The sequence below is a fragment of the Rhineura floridana genome, chromosome 2 (genome assembly GCF_030035675.1).
Source record: "Rhineura floridana isolate rRhiFlo1 chromosome 2, rRhiFlo1.hap2, whole genome shotgun sequence".
Taxonomy (NCBI): Eukaryota; Metazoa; Chordata; class Lepidosauria; order Squamata; family Rhineuridae; genus Rhineura; species Rhineura floridana.
The window spans coordinates 94,058,352-94,086,045 of record NC_084481.1 but is presented as its reverse complement, the minus strand read 5'-3'; the positions used below and the strand labels follow the sequence as shown (position 1 = coordinate 94,086,045).

At 43.3% G+C, this 27,694-nt stretch overlaps 1 protein-coding gene across 7 annotated transcripts; it reads left to right on the top strand.

Annotated features, from left to right (window-relative positions):
* The first annotated feature begins 545 nt into the window (after positions 1-545).
* On the top strand, positions 546-27,116 carry LOC133376731 (gap junction gamma-1 protein-like). 7 transcript variants are annotated; one of them, XM_061609423.1, is made up of 4 exons: positions 2,048-2,219; positions 6,964-7,087; positions 21,879-23,042; positions 26,173-27,116. In XM_061609423.1, the coding sequence occupies exons 3-4, from the start codon at positions 21,896-21,898 to the stop codon at positions 26,178-26,180; spliced, it is 1,155 nt and encodes a 384-aa protein (XP_061465407.1). In that variant the 5' UTR covers positions 2,048-2,219; positions 6,964-7,087; positions 21,879-21,895; the 3' UTR covers positions 26,181-27,116. The 7 variants fall into 7 exon arrangements, with proteins under 7 accessions (XP_061465410.1, XP_061465409.1, XP_061465407.1 ...); XM_061609426.1 differs by lacking the exons at positions 2,048-2,219; positions 6,964-7,087 and adding an exon at positions 546-839; XM_061609425.1 differs by lacking the exons at positions 2,048-2,219; positions 6,964-7,087 and adding an exon at positions 546-892.
* Positions 27,117-27,694: the final 578 nt, after the last annotated feature.

The following is a 27,694-nucleotide window of genomic DNA, read 5'->3' as shown; positions in this document are numbered from 1 at the left end:
AAAAACCACACCCAGCCAGGGGTTCTGGTCAAACATAACAGAGTTCAGACACAACAAAAAACAACAAACTAACTAGCCTATTCTACTTATCAAAGAGATAGTTGTTGCAAATCTCATCTCTCCCCAGACAAATATCATCAGGATACTTAAAGGCAGTGGAACCCCACATGGACAACCACCCTTCCAGATGGAATCCAGGGGAACAAAAACTATGGGTCTCATCTCCTATACTTAAGGGAAAAAACCCAGCAACAGTCCATAATGATTCAGCCAATCAGGGGGCTTTCTGGTGAAGTAATATTCCCAAACCTTCTTCCATTTTTGAGCCTTCGCAGGCTCCCTCCCTGCCTGATTTCAAACCTTCTCAAGCCTGCATGGCCTTGAGTATCAAACTCTCAGCAGATAACAGAGATAACAGGTGCTGCTCATTAGGCCTCCTAAATAATTGCAGCTGAGAAACAAAACTCAAAGGCCTATCTTCTTCTAAGATGAAATCCCCACAATTCTCTGCATCTGAGCCATTTACACCGCTCTTTCTGAACCACTTTTGAACCAATGTTGCAATTTCATGACAGGACTCTCACCAGTTCTGATGCTGCAAGTCACGTCTTTCCTGATTGCATCACACTGGCTATTGCGGCACGCTTTTGTGCTCTACGATGGTCTGGCAATCGCCAGTGAGGCCACTAGAGTGCAAAATGATGGAAGGCAGCAACTGGTCTTCATTTATGCTCATAATTACAGCTTGTATTTTGAATGCATAACTAAATTCTTAATTTCCTAGTCCAATGATTGTTGAAGTCTATAGAAAGGGAAGTTCCACAACTATCCTTTCTTAGGTAAGAACTGTCTGTGGAAGTGCTGGTGCTATTTTTGAGATACACTATTTCAGGTGAGAAGCATATGGATGGCCTATTTTATAATAATCAGGTTTAATTGGATTATTGTGCACATCAACTTCCTGCTTTCCAGATGATGTTGAAGTATTCAATTTTTTGATACAATTTCAAGTTTTCACTTTTGAGGAGGAGAAAAATATGGATGTTGTTTCCAGATTCTTGTCACTGGGGTGACTTGGGCTACATGCGAATTGCAATTTTCTCGGTGGTGTGAAAGTACTTTCACAGTGTTTGTTCCCTTGCCTCTCCCCTAGTATAAATCAGTACTTAGCATATTTGCACTAACTAGTAGCTGAAGCTTGCATTCTGCAAGCATAGACACACCTTTTAAGAACTGTCTTCTTGTCCCATCAAAGTCCTTCTGCAAATAACCGTGTTAGTGGAGATGAGAGAGGAGACCTGGAAGAGGTCTCCCCCCCCCCCATGAGGGACTCCATTTTGTGGAACTTCCTCCCTCTCCTTCCAATCCACCCCCCAACAACTTGCCAGGTGCTACCTTTGTTAAGTCCTGGGCAAAAATATTTATTGTTCCTGATCTTTAAAACTTTTACTCATTGACAGTTTTTACTGCACAACTCATTTTGCTGTTTTTATTTATTTTTGGTATTTTGTACTGATTGTTTTAATTTTGTTTTTTTAATTGTAAACTGCCCTCAGCTGTATATTATGAAAGGTGCTCTAACACTGCTATAAAAATATCCTAAATAAATAATGATGTTTAGCTGCTACTGGATGTTTTCTCTCCCACCCCAAACCAAATGCCAAAAAAACCCTCCTGCAGTCTAGGGCTGATTCAAGTATATGAACCCCTAGCCCAACATTTTGTCCTGTGTGTGACTTTTGTTTAGCTGGTAGCATACCTGCCCAGACTATTGTAAATTACAGGGATCTGTTTTTTTTATCTTTCAGGGATGAAACTGCAGAGCTTGGAAAAGTTACTTTTTTGAACTACAACTCCCATCAGCCCAATCTAGTGGCCATGCTGGCTGGGGCTGGTGGGAGTTGTAGTTCAAAAAAGTAACTTTTCCGAAAGCATGCTGTTGGGAGGCTAGGAGGAGACTTGGAGTAGACAAGTGGTTGGGAAGGAAGGGGTTACACAGCACCTTCCCTTCCCACCGTCTGCAGCTGTTTTACCTGATAATTGAAAGCCCTGGGGCAATGAGAGGAGAATCAACTGAGAAACTACAATAGTTGTGGCCTGCCTGTGGTCCTGCCTAAACAAGGATGGAGGCATGATCTGTGTCTTAGAAAATGGTTTATGCCATACAGCTGTAAAGTAGGAGATGGGATGGGCTGATTTTAAATCAGAGGAGTACTAAGGTATTGGATCCTTTCACTTTTTCCCTGAAACAGCCTTGGCCCTCACCCTGTTTTTCTTTCTGGGGCATATTTTCTGCTTCCCCTGAGTCAAGTAGAGCAAAGCTGAAGGTGACAAGTTGGGGGGCAAATGGGCAGGCAGAGAGAGAGGATTTACCTCCTCCTTCCTACTGCTGTTGGGCTTGAAACCTTCCTTGCTTCGCTCCTATGCAGTAGGCCTGTATTTTGGTAACACAGAGCTCTGCATTTAGACAGGGTTTGCAAGGAGGAAGCCACTTCTGCTTTCAGCTTTCGGTGCTTTTCCCCTCTTGCCCTTTTCCCATGTATTTATTGCATCTCTCTGTCTCTCTCTTCTGTCAGAACAAGCCTATCATTCTTTCAATTCCTGTTTTTTCCATCCCCCACCCTCAAAAGCTAGCCCTCCTTCCTCTCTATCCCAGCCCCACAGGAGAGGTTTGGTGAAGACACATTTTCTTCCTCAGTCTTTGCCTACGGATGCAAGTTTGCAGAGCAAACTTGGGTGTTGCATCACCACTGTTGCATTGCCTTTGTGTCTGACCACAAGGGCTGCCAGATTTTTTACCCGGAAGAAAATATGCTGTGAACTTGCCCCATGCCAAAAAGTGTCTTGAGTGTTTGTAGGCATTTCCTCCTGTTCTCCCTGTGTGCTTTGTACAGCAATTGGAGAACAGCCCCCACCCACATTCTCAGAAGCAGGCCACGTTCAAAGCAGGCTTCCTTTGTCCTTTCCTTGACCATGTTGTTGAATCCCCTATGGGCCTCTGGGGCTTTCTAATGCTAAAGAGGACAAGAGTCTTTGCCTAGCCAGATTTGCAATCCTTTTGAATCTTCAAGTGCTAATCTCCATTGACAGGTTGCTGAAGGTTCCAAGTCAAACTGATTTGGGCTAGTGGTGAAACTTTTTGATCCAAGCCTATTTTAAAGGCTCAGAGGCAAGTTGGTTATACATAAAATGGCGCCTACAGCAAGTGAGTTCAGGGTTTCAGCTTTCCTGTGTTGGACAGCTGGAATCAACTGTGGAAGAGCCTAAAGAAGTAAGAGTGAACAACAGGGAGTGGATTGCCACAGTGCAAGCGTAGGAAATGAGGAATGGAGACATAACATCACTTTCTGTCTTCTAAGGTTACAGTCCTGTTTTTTTTTTAATAAAGGCAATGCTTGCTGGAATGACTGGGCAATAGACCTATGACTAAAATGCTGACATGAGGAGGGTGGGGACTTTGTTGTTTTCAGGATTTCAAAAGCTATTTGTGCCTCTTCAGAAATGTTTGTGCAGCAAATGCTTGGTTAAGTTGTGGAGATCCAGATGTCTTCCTTTCAGTTTATAGAGCTGGTGCAGGGGCACTCAAACTACCTTCTTACTGTCTGCATGTTTTCCTATATCTCAATCCGAAACTAGCATTTCTATGTCATTTGGAATGTGATAGCCCGAGTGCCTGTACTTTGAAGTGATGTCCTAGACATCACTGCTGGCAAGCAGCACAAGCCCACCTGGTCCAACCCACCACACTTTAAAGAGACTTAATATAAGTTCAAGGTGAGCTTATTTATCACTAGTAAGATTACTTTATGTCTTCCTATTCGTGGAATGCTTTTGTGTGTTCTGTTTGCAGGGTATGTGTTCTCCCTTTTCAGTCCTGTGCACTCAGAGGTGTTAATTAAAATAACTGCAGGCCACCACCCCACCCACACCTTGGCAAATCTGTCCTATCTTGAAAGGTGGCTTCTTCCATTCTGCTCCCTCCTTCATTGTGCTATTGTTCCTTCCAGCTATCCTGCAGAATGTGATAGTTTCTTTGATCAGCTGGACGTAACTATAAGGTCTTAAAATGCTATCTCTAAAGATTTTGTATAAAAGGTTTATATTTTAAGAGATAAAATGTAATGAGTGATATCCAACATTAGTCATACTGTAGACTCATTGAAGTATACAAGTCAACTCCATTGATTTAAATGGGTCTACTCTGAATATGACTTACTTGGATATCACTTAACGGGATTCAACAAGTGATTTATTAAACCTAGTATCAGTTTCTGATAGCAACTAGTTCTTCTGTTTCTGGTCACAACCCCCCAACAATGATATAAACAAAACTGCGCAGAGCACTCAGGGTATTATTTACGTCTCTTATTTCTACTCTACCCTTTCTCCAAGCAGCTCAGGGCAGTATAGAAAAACATACCCTTCCCCTTTTTTATCTTGACAACAACTCTGTGAAAACATTAAGTGTATGAGAGAGACCTGAGGTTACCCAGAAGCCAAGAGCACATGTTTTGGATGCATAATATATTGGGTTCAAATCCTAGCATCCTCAAGTACAAAATACTTCTGTATGAAAACCTGAAAAGGCACTTCCACTCATTGTAGACAGTGAGCTAGACAGACCAATTGGGATCACAGGGCACGACTTTGGGGCAGAAGTCTGGAGCCCCCTCATTAGAATGGGTAGGAGGGCCCCCAGATGCAGCAGGACTAACTCATCACATTTTAAAGAAATGCATTTTACCATCTAAACTGGGGGAAGGGCATAAGATCACTAAGTTCAGAGTCTACAATTACGTAACTGCTCCACTGGTTCTCCGTCCAATGCCAAAACTCTTAACTATTTAACACTCATGGACATACGATTAATGGCTGTATTGGTATAATTTGTATTGTTTTATATTTGTTTCCTAACCTTCCTTACTGATCCATATTTTTAATAGCAACTCCACTGTGGTTCTAATATGTTTCTAGGAACAGTTTCTATCTTGAATGGTAATAGCTAATTCCAAGCACACACAGGCTGCAAATACAGTTAGGGTTCTATGAGTCTAAGGAAAAACCGTAATCCTGTAATAGGGTGTTGAAATTACCTATTTTAACACATAAATAAAGAGGTGAGAAGTAGAACATTTTCTCTTGAGTAAAATGGACATTGAAGTGGGGAGGGGGGCTGTTATGTGTTATAACTCCATGTTACAAATTAATAAATAAAAATGTTATAATCTGTGTTGGGTTTGTTTGTGCCTGCTAAGGATGGCCCTAGCTATTCTCTTAGAACTTCGGGGCAATTTGTACCTAGCATAAAAAAAACAACAGGATAGAGTGGCATGTTGTTTGAAAGATTGTTATCAAATTTGCTTTACTATTTGTACTTACATATGAATATTAACATAGTGTAGAAAACACAAGAAAGCCATTTTAAATTTGAATGTGTATTCTAACCAATGTATGGTTTATAACTTGCATTATAGTTTCAGGAAATGCATAAATGTTCCTCTCAATCACCCATACAGGGGCAGCAAAATGCATTAGAAAGGTGATAAGATTCAAATAATAGGCTTGTTGTGTTCCTGCTGGTTACAAATATTCAATCAAAGCTTACAGTATCTCATAGAGTGGAGAAAGGCAATGACAATTGCCTATTGCTTCAGCAAATGTCAAACTTCATAAAGAAGTTTCTTGCAAACCTATCCCTTGGTGTAGTAAGCATAAGTGCAGGCATTTAATTATCATGAATTGTGTCTATTTTATTGTGATTTGCTCTCTTGAGTATATAGGATAGGAGGAGGCCTTACAGTGATAAAATTAAAACCAGGCCCTGCCCCTAGGATTACAATCTAAATAACAAAACACAAATGGTTGGAAGAAAGAAAATGGAGGAGAGGAATATAGCCATTATCAAAGAAGAAATCAAACCAATTGTCTCAAATACAATTATGTGGAAGAAATACTGTTGATGTTGTGTCAAGAGGCACCTCCCCAAACCAAAACCAAATCATTTGAAAATGTAGCTAAAAGTTCACAAGTACAAATTCAAATATTAGGTATCAAAAACCAAGACATGGGAAGAAACTTTCTCTATATTGGCAGCTTAATGTTCTGAGGTTTAAAAAACAAAAGTTTACTTGGACATCTTCAGAAGAGCCCTGTTGGATCAGGTCAAAGGCCACTGTAGTCCAGCATCCTGTTCTCACAGTGGCCAATCAGATGCCTGTGAGAAAAGTTTGCAGCATTTGGGGCTCTTTAGTTTCAAGAAAAGGCAAGAGGTGACATGATAGAAGTGTATAAAATTATGCATAGCATGGAGAAAGTGGACAGAGAAAAGGTTTTCTTCCTGTCTCATAACACTAGAATTTGTGAACATTTAATGAAGCCGAATGTTGGAAGGTTCAGGCCCGGGGCGGGGGGGAGGGAAGCACTTAACACAGCGCATAGTTAAACTATGGAATTTGCTCCCACATTGATGGCCACCAACTTAGAAGGCTTTAAAAGAGGATTAGATGAATTAATGGAGGATATCAATGGCTACTGTCATGTCTGCTATGCTCTTCCTCCATGGTCAGAGGCAGCATGCTTCTGAATCCCAGTTGCTGGAAACCGCAGGAGGGGAGGGAGCTCTTGTGCTCAGGTCCTGTTTGCAGGGTTCCCATGAGTATCTGGTTGGCCACTGTGAGAACAGGATGCTGGACCATTGGCCTAATGCAGCAGGGCTCTTGCGTTCTTATGCCCTTGGGCAGTCAGCAAGCAGGAGTTCAGTGGAGTAGCCTCTTCTACTCAAGATCTCCAGGAACTGGTATTGAGAGATGCTGCCTCAGATACTGGAGGTGGTACATAGTCATCATGACTAATAGCAATTAATAGCTTTATCTTCCATGAATTTGTCTAATCCCCTCGATAGCAAATTGCATAGTTTAATTAGAAATATTCCCTTTTGGCTGTCGTGATTCTTGGTGTATTCAGCTTCATTGGATGCCTCTGGGTTCTAGTATGAGGAAGTTAAAAGAGAAGTTGCTGCTCCACAAGCTAGAGGGAGCCCCCAGCTGACGAAGCGTCAAGGCAAGTTAAGCAGCAGAGCGATAAGAGGGTAAGTAGCACCCATTTATTTCATTGTTTAATTGAATTAAAACAGCTCAGAGTAATAAGTAATAAGGGCAGCCTAGGGTCACCCTGAGCTTGGAGCCAAATCCTGAAAGAACCTATATCTTAGGAGACAGATCCTAGGGGTTGGAAGCCTATAGAAAGCTAGTTGTCAACACCACCCTAGCAGGAAAGCTTCAGGGGACACTGTAAACAAGGCTAAATTCCAGTTGGAGAGAAGGGGAAAAAGGAAATCCCACCAATACATACAGGGAGAGAGTCAGCTCAGTCTTTGCTAAAAAGGGCAGCTTTAGCCTTCCTTAAACACAACTTCAAGCTGTTTCCCTAGGTTAAAGAAAGGTCAGGCTGTTCTAGGTGGGAAAACAACAAACAAAAAAGACTCGCCTGGAAGTCGCAGCCCCTTGCTTAGATTAAAAGCAGCCAAAAGCTAGTCTAGTTTGTCCAGGCCAGAGTGCAAGGCACCACTTAAAACTACAGGGGAACTTGCACTGATAAAAGTGGTTGTTGTCAGCAAATAAAATAAAATAGAGTAAAAGCTAGTTAACCTTTCTTAGTACCACTAGTCAAAGTCCTTAAACAGCCCCCTTTCGCTAAGGAAGGAAGCCTGAGATAATCCTAAGGAGTTAAGGCCCAGCTGATAGTTGAGCCATCAGCCTCAATTAACACATCATTGGCTGGCAGCAGTAGCTGGGAGGGACCAGCCACACATATAAATTCAGAGCACCCTAGCCCCCCACTCTGCCCATCTGTTCCCTGACCTCAACTAAACTGCAGTCCCCAACCCATTAACTTAATAAACCTTAAACAAAACTATGCAGGTAAGAAGCCAGCAGGGGTGTGGGGGCTTTCCAGTGTTTTGCACTGCCTGCAGCATGTACGACTATCTGCCTGTTGGACAGAAGTCGTGGGTGTGCTCTCGGTGCAGTGAGCTCCTAGCTCTCCGGGAACGATTTAATTTCCTTGAGGCCAAGGTGGCTGACCTGGAAAAGCTGAGAGAGGCAGAGAGGTGTGTGGATGAGGCCTTCAGGGACACTATAGCTGTGTCCCACTCCAAGGATGATAGCTTTCCTGCTATCATGGAGAACGATGGTCTCGGGGAAGGAGAGCATCCAGCTGAGGAAGAGGGAAACGATCCCTTAGAAGGGACCCATTCCTTGGGGGATGAGCAGCTATCCTCTCGTTCTGAGGATATATCTCCGGGGGGTGGAGGGATCCTTGTAGTGGGTGACTCGATCATTAGGAACATAGACAGTGGGGTGTGTGGTGGGCGTGTAGACCGCAAGGTGATTTGCCTGCCTGGTGCGAAGGTTGTGGATATCGCCCGTTGTTTAGATAGTTTGGTAGACGGTGCTGGGGAGGAGTCAGTGGTTGTGGTGCACGTTGGCACCAATGACATGGGGAAATGCAGCCATGAGGTCCTGGAAGCAGAATGTAGGTTGCTAGGTAGGATGCTGAAAGCCAGGACCTCCAAGGTGGCTTTCTCTGAAATGCTACCGGTTCCACGCGCAGGACCAGTCAGACAGGCACAGCTTTGTAATCTCAATGCGTGGATGTGACGATGGTGTCAGGAGGAGGGGTTTGGATTTGTTAGGCACTGGGGAACATTTTGGGACAAGCCGGGCCTGTACAGAAGGGACGGGCTCCACTTGAACCAGAATGGAACCAGACTGCTGGCACTTAAAATTAAAAAGGTGGCAGAGCAGCTTTTAAACTGACTGAGGGGGGAAACCCGACAGGAGCTGAGGAAGGTCCGGTTCAGAATAAACCTCCCCCCTGGGATAAAGACCAAAGAAATGATGAAATTTTAAAAGGGGTAGGCCTAGAAGTAGGCATTGTGAGAGCAGGGGCATAGGATACCAATTCAGAAGGGCAAAATTACCACAGGCCAAACCAAAAGTGCCAAAGACACTTGAAGAGAAAGACTGCTTACAAGTGCCTGTACGCTAATGCTAGGAGCCTCCGAACCAAGATGGGAGAACTGGAGTGCTTGGTCTTAGAGGAGAGCATTGATATAGTGAGCATAACGGAGACCTGGTGGAATGGAGAAAACCAGTGGGATATGGTTATCCCTGGATATAAACTATATCGGAAGGACAGGGAAGGACGTATTGGTGGCGGTGTTGCTCTATAAGTGAAAGAAGGCATTGAATCCAGCAAGCTCGAAACCCCAAAAGAGGTGGACTCCTCCACAGAATCATTGTGGGTGGTGATACTATGCCCCAGGAGGGATTTAATACTGGGAACGATCTATCGTCCCCCTGATCAAAATGCTCAGGGAGACCTTGAGATGAGATATGAAATTGAGGAAGCATCCAAACTAGGAAATGTGGTAGTAATGGGTGACTTCAACTACCCAGACATAGACTGGCCACATGTGTTCCAGTCACGACAAAGAAGCAAAATTTCTAGATATTCTAAATGACTATTCCCTAGACCAGTTGGTCATGGAACCGACCAGAGGGATGGCAACCCTGGACTTAATCCTCAGTGGGGACTGGGACCTGGTGCGAGATGTAAGGGTTGTCGAACTGATTGGGAGCAGCGACCATAGTGCTATTAAATTAAACATACATGTAAATGGCCAATTGCCAAGAAAATCCAACACGGTCACATTTGACTTCAAAAGAGGAAACTTCACAAAAATGAGGGGATTGGTAAAAAGAAAGCTAAAAAACAAAGTCCAGAGGGTCACATCACTCGAAAATGCTTGGAAGTTGTTGAAAAACACTATATTAGAAGCTCAACTGGAGTGCATACCGCAGATCAGAAAAGGTACCACCAGGGCCAAGAAGATGCCAGCATGGTTAACGAGCAAAGTCAAGGAAGCTCTTAGAGGCAAAAAGTCTTCCTTCAGAAAATGGAAGTCTTGTCCGAATGAAGAAAATAAAAAGGAACACAAACTCTGGCAAAAGAAATGCAAGAAGACAATAAGGGATGCTAAAAAAGAATTTGAGGAGCACGTTGCTAAGAACATAAAAACTAACAACAAAAAATTCTATAAATACATTCAAAGCAGGAGACCATCTAGGGAGGCGATTGGACCCTTGGATGATAAGGGAGTCAAAGGTGTACTAAAGAATGATAAGGAGATTGCAGAGAAGCTAAATGAATTCTTTGCATCTGTCTTCACAGTGGAAGATATAGGGCAGATCCCTGAACCTGAACTAACATTTGCAGGAAGGGATTCTGAGGAACTGAGACAAATAGTGGTAACGAGAGAGAAAGTTCTAGGTTTAACAGACAATATAAAAACTGACAAATCACCGGGCCCGGATGGCATCCACCCGAGAGTTCTCAAAGAACTCAAATGTGAAATTGCTGATCTGCTAACTACAATATGTAACTTGTCCCTCAGGTCCTCCTCCGTGCCTGAGGACTGGAAAGTGGCAAATGTAACGCCAATCTTCAAAAAGGGATCCAGGCAGGATCCCGGAAATTACAGGCCAGTTAGCTTAACTTCTGTCCCTGGAAAACTGGTAGAAAGTATTATTAAAGCTAGATTAACTAAGCACATAGAAGAACAAGCCTTGCTGAAGCAGAGCCAGCATGGTTTCTGCAAGGGAAAGTCCTGTCTCAGTAACCTATTATAATTCTTTGAGAGTGTCAACAATAGAGGTGATCCAGTGGACATAGTGTACTTAGACTTTCAAAAAGCTTTCGACAAGGTACCTCACCAAAGACTTCTGAGGAAACTTAGCAGGCATGGAATAAGAGAGGTCCTCTTGTGGATAAGGAATTGGTTAAGAAGCAGAAAGCAGAGAGTAGGAATAAATGGACAGTTCTCCCAATGGAGGACTGTAGAAAGTGGAGTCCCTCAAGGATTGGTATTGGGACCTGTACTTTTCAACTTGTTCATTAATGACCTAGAATTAGGAGTGATCAGTGAAGTGGCCAAGTTTGCTGACGATACTAAATTGTTCAGGGTTGTTAAAACAAAAAGGGATTGCGAAGAGCTCCAAAAAGACCTCTCCAACTGAGTGAATGGGCGGAAAAATGGCAAATGCAATTCAATATAAACAAGTGTAAAATTATGCATATTGGAGCAAAAAATCTTAATTTCACATATACGCTCATGGGGTCTGAACTGGTGGTGACCGTCCAGGAGAGAGACCTCAGGGTTGTAATGGACAGCACGATGAAAATGTCGACCCAGTGTGCAGCAGCTGTGAAAAAGGCAAATTCCATGCTAGGGATAATTAGGAAAGGTATTGAAAATAAAACAGCCGATATCATAATGCCATTGTATACAGTGCCATAACTAGGCAGGTGCAACAAGTGCACAGGCACAGGGCACATGATTAAGGGGCCCCTGAAATGGAATTGACAAAAAAATTGTGAAATATAATAATATTTTCAAATTTTAAATTTTGCTGCCGTGCTCTGCTGTGTGGTCCAGATGTCGGTGAACTGAGTGTGTCGAGTGGGCCCGGGCAGCCCACTGCGTTATTTAGCGGTTTAGCGATTGGTCATTGCGTCGCTACATGTGAATGATCTTGTATATTTCTTGTGTACACAAAAATTATTTATAAACAATTGTTATATTGTATTTGTTTTATTATTTCCCCCCCCCAAAAAAAAATTAAGGGGCCCAAAAATAAAACCTTGCACAGGGCACATGAAAAGCTAGTTACGGCACTTGTTGTATAAATCTATGGTGCGGCCGCATTTGGAATACTGTGTACAGTTCTGGTTGCCTCATCTCAAAAAGGATATTATAGAGTTGGAAAAGGTTCAGAAGAGGGCAACTAGAATGATCAAGGGGATGGAGCAACTCCCTTATGAGGAAAGGTTGCAGCATTTGGGTCTTTTTAGTTTAGAGAAAAGGCGGGTCGGAGGAGACATGACAGAAGTGTATAAAATTATGCATGGCATTGAGAAAGTGGATAGAGAAAAGTTTTTCTCCCTCTCTCATAATATTAGAACTCGTGGACATTCAAAGAAGCTGAATGTTGGAAGATTCAGGACAGACAAAAGGAAGTACTTCTTTACACAGTGCATAGTTAAACTATGGAATTTGCTCCCACAGGACGCAGTAATGGCCACCAGCCTGGATGGCTTTAAAAGATTAGACAAATTCATGGAGGACAGGGCTATCAATGGCTACTAGCCATGATGGCTGTGCTGTGCCACCCTAGTCAGAGGCAGCATGCTTCTGAAAACCAGTTGCCAGAAGCCTCAGGAGGGGAGAGTGTTCGTGCACTCAGGTCCTGCTTGCAGGCTTCCCGCAGGCACCTGGTTGGCCACTGTGAGAACAGAATGCTGGACTAGATGGGCCACTGGCCTGATCCAGCAGGCTCTTCTTATGTTCTTATGTACTTAAGTTCTTCCTATCTCCATACTATGTATAATTTTATACATCTCTACTCTTACAACAGAGTAGATCTCATTGCATTCTGTTTAGGATTGCTGCAACCAGAAGGCTGTCTTTGCCTCTGCTTCTCAACTGGGACATACTAATTTTCTCAAAAAGGATGAGCCATCCTTGACTTTATAGGTACATTAAATAATCAAATGCTTTTCCTGTAGTGATTCAAGTAATGAGGTTCTGAGTCAGTGCTGTGTTCAAGTCTGGATGAAGGGGATCATCACCTACTCAGTTGTGCATTGTTTTACAGTTTGGTTTTCTTCTTTTAGGCCCTGTATTTTTCCAGGCCACTGTGAGGCAATAGTTTATCTATCTTACACATTTATGTGGAAATTGCAAACATTTACAAACTGGCTGTTAGAGCTTTGAATTTGAAATATGTTGCCTTGCACATGGGGGAAGGGGGAAAGCAGTCTTTGACTATGTAAGGGGAAGGGCCTTAGCTCAGTGGTAGAGCATCTGCCTTGCACATAGAAGGTCCTAGGTTCAATCCTGAGCATCTCCAGGTATGGCTGGGAGAGACTCCTGTATGAAACTTTGGAGAGCCATTGCCAGTCAGTATAGACAATACTAAGCTAAATGGACTAATGGTCTCATCTGGTATAAGGCAGTTTTCTATGTACTTATGGGGTAAATGTAATGAAAATAGTAGATGTTTATCTAAAAGTACAGCTTGGTTATCTATATTGCAAGCTACACTTTTTCAGGGTCTAGTGTGGGGGTGGGGAAGCGAGGAAATAAGCAGAGTTACTCTAAGGTTGCACTCTTATTTACAATTATTTGAGAGTCAGCCATACTCTGCTCGGTGAGAACATGCTTCTGAGTGCCTGTTCATGCAATGCAAGCATGCCTTTTGAGCTGACGGTTGATTTGTGTGTGCTCCTTTGTTGAAAGGCAGTATTTTGTAGAATTGAACTCGCACTAGATCAAAAGAATTCCTGGATTATATGCGGTACTCCTAAAGCGACATGAGGCCCTCCTCGCTGATCACAGGCTGTTTCTTTGGCACTCTTAATAGTGTTCCCCCAAGTCTCAAGAAGTTGCTTGTATAGTTAGACTGTCTCTGAACATTGGGTTCGCGGATGACTACCAAGCCGGCTTAAGCCCTCTCGTTCCCTCGTGTTTCTGAGTAAATCTGTGCCCCCTTGCACAAGGTTTTGAATAAATCTGAGGGAATGTTGATAAATTACTGTTACTTCCAGGCTGGCTACAGGAAGAGTAATTGCTAAATAAACAGATAATTTTTTTTAAAGGGAGAGTGTTGGGGAGCGCAGATCTCCTCCCTACCCCCCTCGCCCCAGATGTATTTCTGAGCTGATGTAGTTCTGCAGCGCTGAAAGGTAATGCACCTTGTCCATGATCAGGAGAGGTACTTTTATTATTTTACGTGTCAGAACCGATCCATGCATTTTAAATAGGCTTCGGAGCTGAATCCTGCCTCAAATTCATCCTTGCAAGTAACCAGCCCGCGTTTTTCGTTTTCAGGTTGCAGCATTTGGGGCTTTTTAGTTTAGAGAAAAGGTGGGTCAGAGGAGACATGATAGAAGTGTATAAAATTATGCATGGCATTGAGAAAGTGGATAGAGAAAAGTTCTCCCTCTCTCATAATACTAGAACTCGTGGACATTCAAAGAAGCTGAATGTTGGAAGATTCAGGACAGACAAAAGGAAGTACTTCTTTACTCAGCGCATAGTTAAACTATGGAATTTGCTCCCACAAGATGCAGTAATGGCCACCAGCTTGGATGGCTTTAAAAGAAGATTAGACAAATTCATGGAGGACAGGGCTATCAATGGCTACTAGCTGTGATGGCTGTGCTCTGCCACCCTAGTCAGAGGCAGCATGCTTCTGAAAACCAGTTGCTGGAAGCCTCAGGAGGGGAGACTGTTCTTGCACTCGGGTCCTGCTTGCGGGCTTCCCCCAGGCACCTGGTTGGCCACTGTGAGAACAGGATGCTGGACTAGATGGGCCACTGGCCTGATCCAGCAGGCTCTTCTTATGTTCTTATGTTCTTATGTGTTTCCTTTTTCCTTTCCGCAGCGGGGAGCGGAAGAGGAACAGGGCCCGATCACACCGCTACAATCCAAGCGATTTTTACCGTTCACAGTGGAAGGCGTCGCAAACCAATGAATCAGTGAGGGCAGGGTGCAAAATGTCCCGAGTCGCATCGTCATACCTCGCAATTTTCTTTTGCACAGGGTAAAAGGGAAGGTGGGGGGTAGGACACAAACTCAGGCCACACAAACATTTGAACGATAGAGTTGTTCCTTTAATTAATGTAATTTGATGACTTTCACTGATTTATCGCAATGACTGTAGCGTGAGTTTCACCCGCTGATTCATCATTTGGTCAGTTCTAGGAGACGGCTGGCGTGATTCACAGCCAGGGCTATTCCGTCTCTTGAATGTGGCAATCCTGCTTGGAAAGTATTAAGCCCTATTGAAGACAGTAGAGCTTCCTCCCGAGAAAACACGTGCCTGGGATCGGGCCGCAGCTCTTTTCCTCTCACGGCTCGGTCACGTTCCGAGCGCAGATTTCTCCCATTCAGAAGAAAGTTTGTTTTCCTCCGCCGTGAGAAGGAGAAGAGAAGGCGGCCCGTGTGCTACTGCACCAGTCAGGGAGAGGGATGTGTGTCGACGTGTAATGCACACGTTCAGGAACGCGGGCTCTTTGCCCGCCAGCCTCAATCTCTCGTTAGTCAGTTTCGGATTTTCCTCGGCAGGGAGGGAGAAAGGAGGAGGAGGAGAAAGGGGCGGGGTCCCTTCCAAGGCGTGGCCGAAGGGGGCGGGGGGCGGTTACGGTCGGGGCCCCTTTGTTCGGACGGGCGGGAGAAGAGGGATTGTAACAGGGCGGGAGCCTTTTGCGAGGTCACCGGAGGAGCATACAGTAAGCAAGAGGTTGGGGTGGTGGGGTGGCTGTTTAGGGTTGGGGGGTTGCTTTTTCCTTGGCTCTAGTCTTAGGAAGCGTGGAGCATTCGGAAACCCACTGCCGCTAATAGGAAAACGAGGGAGGGGTTGGATTTGAGGGGGCCACTTCAAGGGTTTCATCGGGGTAGGAGGGCAGGCAACTCTTGCAGCCTCGGTTCTTGGCCTCTCCCTCGTTTCTAGGTTTTTGGGCGGGAGCGTTTTCATAGCGAACGCAGAGGAGAGCAAGGTTTAGAGTAGATTCTCACGTTATGCGTTTTGAGGAATTCGGTTTCTTTGTGGTGTAATGCTATCTTTTTCACCATGAGCTGCCCATTGTTCTGGGCACTGAGACAGTATCGCCTCCGTGCCCAAGATCACTCTCCCATGGCTCCGGATTAATTAACCACACCATGATTATTTAGTCGTATGCCCCTATTATTTAGGATCCTCTTGCATACAAAATGGGGGGGGGATCCATTTTTAACCATCTCGATTCCGTGTATAGTGGGGAAATTAATGAATGCGTTAAAGGGTAGCAGCTCCGTGTTGAGTGATCTTGAGTATATACCCCAGATTTGCCAAATAGAAAAGTCTGAGCCACAGTGGCATGTATATACGGCAGTGCCAATTTCTTATTAACTTTTTCGGTTCCTCTTGCTCCTTAGTGCAAGATAAGTTTGGGGTTTGTTTTGAGGCCAAATACAAGGACAAAGTACTTAATTGAAGGAGTGATCACAGACCCTGGGTTCTAGGGCTGGCCACGATTATATTAAGGAGCCTTGTTTGCTCATATGTATGCATTATGAAAGTACGCTTGTCACGGAGCTGAAATTTGCCCCAGCTTCCCAGGAAATGCAGACTTGTTGGCAAAGAAGAATTTGTGCCAAGTGGCCCTTGAACAGGAGGACGCTATGTTCAGTAGTCTCTTGAAGGCCAAGGTCCATATTGGACAAAGTGATTGTAATGTGGGATGGGGATTGATAGAGACCTGAAGATCACAAACCCCCAACAAGGAATTTGGGGATTTGTCTAGCTGAGGTATGTTGACCAGGAAGGTCTTCTCTTCTTCTTTGGCAGGGCTTGCCCTGCAAATTGTTCCACTTCTCCACTTTTGGGTAGCATCAAGGCCAACCTGGCTCCCTGATTGGTGCTGCCCTTGGGCTCCAGGCACACAATGCGTTGAAAGTTGAATTATCCTGGTTGTGGTGGGGGCAATCCTGGTCTTTTGTTTGCTTGGAGTTCTAGCAGCACTAGACCATTAATAGTTACTTTATTATATTTCTAAACCTCCCTTCATCCTAAAGGGATCCCAGGTGGCATATACCATCTGTAAAATGCAGTCTCTTGTTATATATGTTCAAATAATAAGCCATAAAAGATTCTAACTTCAAATTATACAGTCGCAATGAATAGAGCAGCTCTCAGTTTATCTTTCCCCAAATGTCTGTTGTAACAAAAACTTGCTTATTTGACAGCAAAATGCTGGTAATGAGGGGGACAATCTTCCTTCTCATGCATGGGAGTTCCGCAGCTTTAGCACTGGTGATTATAGATGTGCCAAACTAGTGTGTAATTGAACTCTGCTGTTATCTCTCTTAATGAGTCAAATATGACTTATTAGAAATATCTAAATAACTCTCACTTCTTTGGTATTAGGTAGCAAATCTTTGGTCCTAGGTGCTTAGTGAATGAACTGAGGGATTTTGGTCATTTTGCATTGCTACTTTCTAAAGCCAAAAGGTGGAGTTGAGTTTAAATGAACCAGCTCTAATGCTTCCACTCCCACCTCAACTGAGAACTACAGAGAGAACAGGAGGGAAGAGTAATTTTCCCCAGTCTCCTAGTATGCCTTCCGACTGCTCTTATCACTCCCTTTGAATACAGACTTGTAAATATCTAGTCACCTGTGGCCTTCAGGAAACAGGCAGCTTTGGTAAGTTGGAAGAAAACTGACCTTTTTTTCTTTTAAGACGTTGTGCCAGAAATATTCTTACATGGGAGGGGGCTAGTAGAATTATGGGCTAGTACATTTTGTAGACTTCTTTGCAAACCTGCTTTGAATAGGGCCAGGGTGGCTACTAGTACAACTATTACATCCCAAGTGATTATGCTGCCTCCGTTCAGTCTTAAGATTACTACTCTCCCTTGCAACTTTCTCCCATTAGCCACCTGTAGGCAGTGAGTAAAGTGATAGTTTGGATATAGAGGTGGAAATCTTACAGAATGTCTGGGCTGGTGGGAGTTGTCCAAAAGATTTGGAAGGTTTCACGTTGGGGAAGACTGGTATAGGCCTTCACCCATGTGATAGCTGTACAGTGTACAGAAAGCTTGCTGGCTTTCCTAAGATGCAGAACTTCAGATCCTGCATAATATTCATTCCTCTCTGCTGCAAAGAGCTGGACTGATTGGTTAAAGGTTGAGCAGGCTCTTAAGTTATCTGTGTTGGCAAGATTGAGATTCAGTAAGGCTATAGTTAACACAAAGTGTGTTAAACTGCAGTAACTCTGCCCTGACTGCTTTTAAACTGTTGTACAATGCATAGAAGGCTGCTTCTTCAAAGGATTTAAATTTAGCTGACCAAGTACAGGATACTTGGGTGGAAATTGCTGTTTTCTCCTTTAAGATATATGTGAGCAGCAAACAGGAAAGGATCAGGCGCTTGCTTGCACGTTTTCTTAAGAGATATCACTTGAGTAATTTTATAAGCACACAGCCTTGATAACTGGTACACTATGAATATATTTTTAGCATGCTAATTTGTACTTGAGTACAAAATGTAGCATAAGGAAGTTAAAGTAGGGAAGGCACTTCTCTAAAAAGGTGTAAGATAACTTATTGTTAGAAGTTATTTAATTGTTGCAGAAATTCTCTAGATTTGGCTTTTGAGCCAGATCCATCTCATTCTAAATAAACTCTGTCCTAGTTACCTCAGTACACAAGTCTTTTAGTGCATCTCACCATCCTAGAAGTATTCTGGGTCTCTGGACCACAAGTTGCATTATCTTGTGGTCAGACAAGACTGAGGAGGCAGAAAGTCAAATACTGGAGCCTGATACTATGTTCTGCTCATTGTCTCAGGTCTGGTAATCTGTAGCACACATTTCCTTGGTAAGCTTATGCTCGGGTAAATAACTTGTGTGATAGACACCTGGATTTGTGGTTATCTTGCTGGTTACTGGTAAACAAGTTATAATATTCCTGTGTCCATACTTGGTTAACCAACTGGACTTGATGTAATATCAAAGATATTAAATTTAGTTTAGAATAGTCAGTGCAAAGTCAACTGAGCACACAAAAATTGTGGTTGGCCATTACTGGTTCACCAGATGTTCACTTTAAAAACAAGATGTTTTATCATATTGGGAAGGGGGAATGTAATGCTTGCAGACAATGAAGCCTGTTTTCTGTAAATTTTTGAATTGGAAAATATTCCTATGTTACATAAGTTCTTCAGTTTGCATTGGCAGTTTTCTGATGTGTTAGAAAATATCTTTGAGCATGTTTATTTTACTTATATTTAATAAATAAGGCTAAGAATGTTGAAATTGCCACACTTTCCTAATATTTATTTGCCGTTTGCATCCATTAATAGTTGCTAATGAATTTAGGACATGGAGAAATTTTTCCACAGAAAAATTAAGTACTTGAAAATTTTCCACCCCACATCACTGCTTGTGGTGAACGTGGCCCACTACCAGCGGTTTAGCTACGAAGCTGTACCCCAGTGGCCCAGAGTTAGAGATTGTAGGCTATTTCCTAGATTGCAACAAATTGCTGCCAGATGTGTCTCATTGTAAGAAAGTTATTGGAGTAGTTCCTGCTCTTCTCAGGATCCCTTTGTCTATCTCTGGGAATGGGGAAAGCAGATGGAGGAAGCAGAGCAAAGGGGAAAAATCTGGATTATTCCCTTGTTGAAGTCACTGAATGTGGTCTTCTGGGTAGGAGGGAGAACAATATTATATTCCCATCATTTCAATGTGTGTGAATGGTGCAGAAATAAAACACTTTGCTTCTCTTTGGATGAACTCTGCTGTGGTGCCTTTGGGGTGTTTTGTGTGTGTGTGTGTGTGTGTGTGTGTGTGTGTGTGTGTGTGTGTGTGTGTGTGGTGATCAGATAGTTAGAGGGGGAGAACCTTGCTGGCTAAGCCCTTGCATGGTGATGGGAACTAGAAGCAGAGGTGGGTGAGGATCCTCAAACCTTTGGTTTTATCCAACATAGTGCTACCTCAGGGTCCCATGAGCACAAGGCTTCCCACTAACACAACAGGGACTTTCCTCCCCCCCCCACATGCCCCCTAAATCTGTTCTAGGGGTTCGTCCAACCTCTAGAGCAGATTTGGGGAAGACGTGCATGGGAGTTGGGGAAAGGCCTGTTGCACTAGCTGGATGGGACAACTTAGTTGAACATCACCCTCTGCCTTGGGCAAGCTGAGCATAAACACAGCACAAACATCTGCCCCAAGACTGCTGCTGCTGCCGCCGCCGGGGTACCTTCTTTACTTCAAGGATACTTATTGTATGTGAGCAGTGGAGCGTTGCACCCGTCCCAGTGCACCAGGACGTGGCATCCATCCAAGGTTGAGACAAGCCTCTTGAGTTGACTCCGAGAGGCAGCTACTCTGCCAAACCTCCAGTGCTGATTGCGGGGTTAAGTTGACAGTGAGGGGAGTGATCTAAGGAGGCAGGGGAGATGCTCTCCTCAGGAATGGCACTCACAGATACTTGGTGGCTTTTTTTATCCCTGCCACCCCCATCATCGTTCAGCTGTGTCATTGTGTGTATGTTATTGTTGTGATATGTATATGAGATGAGTTGAGCTGTCTGGCCTTTCAGCAAGAAGCTCAAACTAGATGTGACATCAGCAGTGTGTAAAATGGATCTTTTGATATGGGGGGGGAAGCTAAAACCTGGAGGGGAATTTTGGGTTGAGTCTATCCTGCTACCCCATCCACCAACGGTAACTTGCAGTTTGTGCCTGTATTTTTCCTTCTCAAGCTAATTGTTCTTGTGGTGGGTGATTTGGACCAGGCCCCCCCCCCGATACCACAGCTCCAACCCAAAGTTACTCCCCCCTCCCCTGTGGCTGCTTTTGGCCACATAAAATGGGAGATTTTGTTTATTTATTTATTTGATGTATATTCTGCCCTTCCTCTCAGCAGGAGCCCAGGGCAGCAGAGATGTATTCGTGCTTCTCTGGTATCAGTCTAGTTTGGCCCTGAGTTGACTCCTAAGCTGAACTGAGTTAACTCCAGAGGTGTAAGGGGGAGTATCAAGTGTTTTTTAGGTGTGGAAAGACAGGGCTGTGAGTCATGGTAAGCTTTCTACAGTATGAGGCAGCATACGTCTTTAAATGTGGCAGGAAGCCATGGTCAATCTTGAGTTCCTTGTCCATTGACCGGTAAGATCCATGTGTTCACAAACACGTATTTGATGCACAGATGTTGGTATATGTGTACATAAAATAGTTGGTATAGACATCATTAAAAGAGTAATTTGTGAAGCTGTCCAAAGCTGCTACTCTCTGGATACTATGTGGTGATCAGAGGGAGAGCACCATGGAGGTGACTGCATATAAAGGTTTTTCTTTTTTGGAAGGGAGTGAAGTTAAGTGGTGATTCATTCCTGCCCATGAGTTATCGTGAAGCTTGTTTTCATAAAGATACATGATGACCACCCTGAGGATTTTCTCCATTTTTAAATGGAACAGCTGAAGCACGCCCTCACATCTGCAAAAAAACAACACAAAACCCCTTAGGAACTATTTTCTCTTTTAGAATGAAGAGTGGAATGTATTTAAAGGGTTAAGACATTTTTAATGGTTTAGCTACCCTGCATTCTCTCAACATGGTTTCTAATAACCATGTAAGACTATCTACAGTATAAAGTACTTATTATTTCTGTATACTGTAGATGTGGATAACTGTCTAGTCTTATCTTCTGTTGTGTGTGAAATAAACTGGTTTGTCTTTGAAAATATACACACCAAATCAAGAAACAAGCTAACAAGTAAAATAGCAGAGCAACCTATACAAACTTTCTGAAATCCATGGGATAAAAGTGAAAGTTGAGAATTGGAAGCTTTTGATATTTCTGAAACTGATTCTTACTAGATTTTTTTTTTGAGATGGTATTGTTTTCAAGGCTATATTATGGGTTTTGTGTGGATACACTTTCCAAGTATAAGGAACAGGGTGCTTTAATGTACCAAGTTATAATAATGTGCTTTATGTTCTTATAGTAAAATAAGTAGAGATTTGAGAAGAAAATAAGCCCCCTCCCCAAATTTCTGGTTTTTCTCCCCCCCCCTCGGGGGGGTTGACAGACATAAAAACAAAACTCGCTTTTTGCCCATGACTTCGAAATTTGTGGAAACTTGACATCTTGTGGGGCTGGGTCTATGATTTGGTTCTCTTTGTGGGGCCTTAGCTTGCTCAGAAGCTTGTGGAATACGATGATGAATTTACTTCAGTTTAACCTTCTGCCTACTATGTTTATTGACTGCAGGCCTGCACTGAGCCAAGATGAGTTGGAGTTTCTTGACACGCCTCCTTGAGGAGATCAACCAGCACTCGACCTTTGTGGGAAAGGTGTGGCTGAGCGTGCTGATTGTCTTCCGCATTGTGCTGACTGCAGTAGGCGGCGAGTCCATCTACTATGATGAACAGAGCAAGTTTGTGTGCAACACGCAGCAGCCAGGTTGTGAGAATGTCTGCTACGATGCCTTTGCGCCCCTCTCGCATGTCCGTTTCTGGATCTTCCAGATCATTTTGATAGCCACGCCCTCAGTGATGTACCTGGGCTTTGCGCTGCACCGACTCTCACGCCAGCCCCCTCGAAAGAGCCGAGCACCTGTGGTCCGGCGTGGCGCTGTCCGGGACTATGAGGAGGCAGAGGACAATGGCGAGGAAGACCCCATGATCTTTGAGGAGATGGAGCCTGAAAGAGAGGTGAAGGAGCCAGAGAGCCAGAAGCACGACGGCCGCAGACGCATCAAGAAGGATGGGCTGATGACGGCTTATGTGTTGCAGCTGCTGTGCCGTTCGGTATTTGAGGTGGGCTTTCTGCTGGGGCAGTACGTGCTGTACCGCTTTGAGGTTAACCCCTCATATGTGTGCACCCGCAGCCCTTGCCCTCACACCGTTGACTGCTTTGTTTCCCGCCCCACTGAGAAAACAATATTCCTCCTCATCATGTACGCTGTGAGTGGCCTTTGCCTGCTGCTCAATATTGGCGAGCTGTTCCACCTGGGCTTTGGTGGGATCCGGGATGCGCTTCGTGGCCTTGATGGTAAGGATGGTGGTGTCCCCCCCAGGCCCCAATATGCCCAGAAAGATCCCAGTGCACCCCCTACCTATCATTCTCTCAAGAAGGAGCCCACGAAGAGCCAGTTAGCCAAGGACAAACTGGGCTATGGTGGACAGAGCTTGGGTGGCATGGCTGCCGAGCGCTATGCTGTCACACCAGGTCTCCCAAACCATGAGCTGGAGCGACTGCGGAAGCATCTCAGGATGGCACAGGAGCACCTAGAAATGGCTTTCCACCTGCAGCCGGAGGACACTGCCAGCCCCTCGCGTAGTAGCAGCCCTGAGTCTAACGGACTCGCTGCAGAACAGAACCGCCTGAACTCTGCACATGAGAAGGAAGGTTCAGCCTGCGAGCGAACCACTGGTAAGCACAGTCAGGGTTATGCTTTCCTAGCAAAGGTCATCCATTCCAACCTGGAAGGGCAAGAATCTGACGCCATCTAGCTGATGCTGAATGTGGTTAAGGTTAAAAGAGCAGCTGGTATGTGGAACGGAGTGCTGTTTTCTTTCTTTCTTTGGGCTCTGAGGTGAGCCCTGTGAAGGATTACAGCAAAGTGTTATTTGGTTAAGGATGTTGCCCTTTGGCATTGTGTGTGAGACAGCCAGAAAATGGGTTGGGTTAAAGTTGATGGTTGGCAACCAGATGTAGCAAGCATAGAGGAAGATAGAATGTGACACCCAGGGAGCAATTAGGGGGAGTTCCCTGAAATGTGCAAATGACATGCACACCTCTCATACTATCTTTGTATGGTATAATCTGCTAGAGCTGCCTTCATGCTTTACACCTGACATCTGAAATGCGTGGACAGACATAATGGCTCGTGAAGAATCTGTTTTTTACTAGAACTCCCAAGGTCCACTTGCTGGAGGCAGGTACAGAAGACATACACTTGGAATTAAAGAATTCTAAGCCCAGGAACTTGTTCAGAGTACTGGAACTGAATTAGGCTTTCTTCACTATAATTTTGAGGGAGGAGAGGAAAAGAAGTTTTGTTGCTATTGGGGGAAAAAAGAACAAAAAATCCTTGCTGATCTAATTCAGATAACCTTAGAGATCTTAGATGCTTTTCTACCTTCTGTCCACCCCGTTCTTTATGCAGTTAGAATACTGGTATCGTACTGGTGTTTGCCATAGTAGATACACAAAGTCTGGCCAGAAACAGAGATGCATGGAACACGGATGGACCTCAGCCACCACATATGTGTGAAGCAGCTCTAAGAGGCAAGGGAGGTGGGAAAAAAGAGTGAGAGCTCTCTAGGAGGGAACTTCCCAGGAGGATCCCTCCGCCTGTGCTGCCTCTGAGACGGGCTCCCGTCTTGGATGAAACTTATCCAGTTTTAAATTCAGTCAGAAGGGTTTTTTCTGACTGGGGATGATTTCTTCCGGATAAGGAAGAAGCGTGAGATCTGCCACATAGTTTTGTTTTGATTGTTGGAGCCTGGAATTCGTCAGAATTGTCTGTGTTCCAGCAGTTCAGACAAAGCGAGGATTTTATGCAGCTCAGCTGGATAAGTGACCCGTTTTTTTTTAACGGACTAGCAGGCAAACCTCCTGTCTACATTTATCATTTTCTTATCTATATAGCTAAAGAGATTTGTCAAAGTAACAGCATTTAAGATAACCTAGATGAGGTAAGACTTTCCTTCTTTATTTACGGAACTAAGGGGGAAGAAAATATAAATAGCTTATCTTTTTTTTATTATTATTGCAAAAAGCTGACATGGAAAATTGCGTTTTAAAGATTACAACGGATGAGAGCTTTCTGATTGGGAGAGATAAGAAATCTTTTTGATTTACAAGACTTTTGTGTAATATATACAAGGGACTATTTTTTCTGATCTACTTTTTTTTGTTGTTGACGAATCTGCTCATTCTCTCTGCTACTAGTTATTTGAACGCTGTGAACTAAAAGCTGTTTTTGCACTTCTGGACATTTAAGAGATAAGGACTGTCTAGCGTGTGACGTTAGTTGGTTGGAAAGATTAACTCCTTTGTAACTGGATAAAGAAATAAACTGCTCTTTGCTTGGGACATTGAAAATTGAAGGAGTTTTGTTCTTTTGGTTTTAAGAATGGCAATTAAGAAGATCATGGATGTACAAGAAGGGACTTTATTTCTAGACATGCTTCAGAAAATAATGGATGGGATTAACTCAATAAAACAAGAACTGAGAAATAATAGACAAGCGTGGAGAACTGAATTTCATGAAATGAGACAGGAGCTGAAAGAAACTCAGGATTCTATGAGAAAGGAGAATAAAGATAGATCTGGAAAACAGAAAAAGGATGAAAGAGAAATTAAAGGCAAGGTTCAGTCTATGGAGATTGGCTTAAATATGGACATGAAAAAAGATTTGGATTTCCTGGTTGTGACGGATCCTGGAGATAAATATTACAGTTTGGAATACAGCGCTGTCTCTGAAGGAATTGAAGAGATTGGAGATAAAGATATTATCGGTTCAAAAAAATTCCTGGACTGGAAGGATTTGATGGAACTTGAAATGGAGAAAGTTAATAGAATTAATCCCTGTTTTGTGTCAATGGAAAAACCTTAAAGAAATGTACTAGTGTATCATGTGGAAAAGAGGAGCAGAGATGCGGCTTTGAAACAATACTTCAGTGTTACGTTTGGATTTGATGGTAAGAAAATATCTGTGATGGAGGAAATTCCTACCAGACTTTTATTATATGACTATGACAGCAAGATTTTTGGGTGCGTAAAGATGGAAGATGGACCCAATATGGATAATGACAGAAGAGCGATTTGAAACTACTGGACTCAGTAGATTTGATGAGTTGGATTAATTGACATGTTTATTTAGAAAAAAAAATTGATTGACATATATCTCAAGGATTGGAAACTTCTCTTTGACTTTTTGTGGAAGATTAAAATGATATGATGTTAATGAGATTTGAAACCAAGATAACTGCTGGAGGAAGGTGATTTTATAATCTATTAAGAGATAGGTCTGTTATATATCATAGATTTATAGTTGAATTATAGTGTTTTGAAATTACTGGATTTAGTAGATTTGATGAGCTGGATTAATTGGCATGTTTATTTAGAAAAAAAATTGATTGATATATATCTCAAGGATTGGAAACTTCTCTTTGACTTTTTGTGGAATATTAAAATGATATGATGTTAATGAGATTTGAAACCAACTAAGATAACCGCTGGAGGAAGGTGATTTTATAATCTATTAAGAGATAGGTTTGTTATATATTATAGATTTATAGCTGAACTATGACAAATCGGAAGTCAATATTTTTATATATATGTATTTTTTTTTGTATTGTATTAGTTATTGATTTGTGTTTTCTTTTTGTATTATTTTGGTTTTGAAAATTAGAATAAAAATTAATTGGAAAAAAAAGAGAGCTCTCTAGGAGGATGGCTAATACTTCCTGGGGTTTAATGCATGTGTGATAAGATGAGGGCTGCTCCTTAGGGTGGACTGAGAAATTAACATGCTTTTTCTTCCTTTTTCCAGGTCTCTGAAGCACTGGGCCTCACTCGTCAACTGCACAGATGACAACAGGAAGTGTCTGTGGAGAATTGGCAGTGTGTGAATGTCTGATCCTGGCCTGAAGTTTGAAAATGCCCGGACAGAGTGGGTGGAGGGACGAGGATGTTCTCTGATTTTTGTTGGGTTTGGGGGCAAGGGAAGGGAAATGACAGAAGCCTCCTAATTCCGGCCTCCTGAGGGGCATCTTCAGAAGTCTAGCTCTGTGTATGTATGCGAATGTGTGTCTTTTTTTAAAAGGGTCTAAAAGGGAAACTTATTTTTTTACTTTTATACATGTTGTAAAGGTACTATTTTGTCCTTTATCTCTGCTGACTGTCTCCTAAGTGGGAGTGTCTCTTGTTTTCTCTAGCGCAGTCTTTGCCAACCTGGTGCCTTCCAGATGTTGTGGACTGCCGTTTCCCTTCAGCCAGCATGGCCATCTTGAGGGCACCAGGTTGATGAACGCTTCACTAGCGGGACTGGATAGGCAGCTATAAAGCAGCTTTCACTGTTTCTGTTGGGGTTTACTGTACGTTGGGGGGAGCAGAGAGAAGAACGAGATGTCCAGAACTCTCCTGTTTTCACTACACAGCCGTATACAATCTGGCCTCCTCTTCTCTCTCTCTCTGCCCCGACACCAGATTTTGGAAACAGTTGGTGGTTGGGCCAAAGATAATTGTGCTACATTCCAAGATGCCAGTTTTTAGACAGCATCTGCCTTCCTGCCCTCTACGGGGTGCTGTGCTGGGTTCTTTGATGAATTCCAACAGGACCCCAGTCACATTTTGATCATCTCAGCGATTGACGTGAATTGTGTTTGTCTTTTTTGTCTTTTATAATTTACTGGAATAGTTATGACTTTTTTGTTCTTTTTATATAAATATGTTATATATATATTTGGTATAAATCAGGAGATTTTTTTATAGGAATCCTGAGTTCCCGACTCTTCTTTCTGCAACCAAAGGTGGGAAGGGAGGGAGATTTGGACAGTGATGTGCAGATATGATGCCTCCATGCATTCTAAAAACAGTAACCAAGAGGCATGGAGAGGGAGGGAGTTGGTGTGTGTGTAGTATTTAGTTTCACCAGCAGTGTAACTTTTGTCAGGAGCTGTCTCATGCTGTGATACATCACATCTGCACTGTACAATTCCCAGAGTTCCCTGGGAAGAGGGATTGATTGCTAAACAACTCGGAGAATTGTATCTCTGTGAGGGGAATAGGAGTTTCCTAAGAACTCTCAGCACCCTTCACAAGCTACCATTCCCAGGATTTTTTGGGAGAAGCCATGACTGTTTAAAATGGTATAACAATGTTTTAAATGTATAGGGCCGATCTGGCCTCGGATTACTTGTCTGTTTAACAAATGAGTGTCTCACTAGGTGACTTGCTTCAGAGCAAGGGGAAGACAAGCAACCAAGAAAAGGCAGGAGTCAAACATCTTGTTGCCATAACCACTGTGTATGTGTGTGTTCCCACCCATCACAGGAAATTATCTCACAGGGGTG

Bases quoted from the DNA above. Each gene is read 5' to 3' on its own strand.
- LOC133376731 (XM_061609426.1), top strand. From the start codon at position 21,896: ATGAGTTGGAGTTTCTTGACACGCCTCCTTGAGGAGATCAACCAGCAC.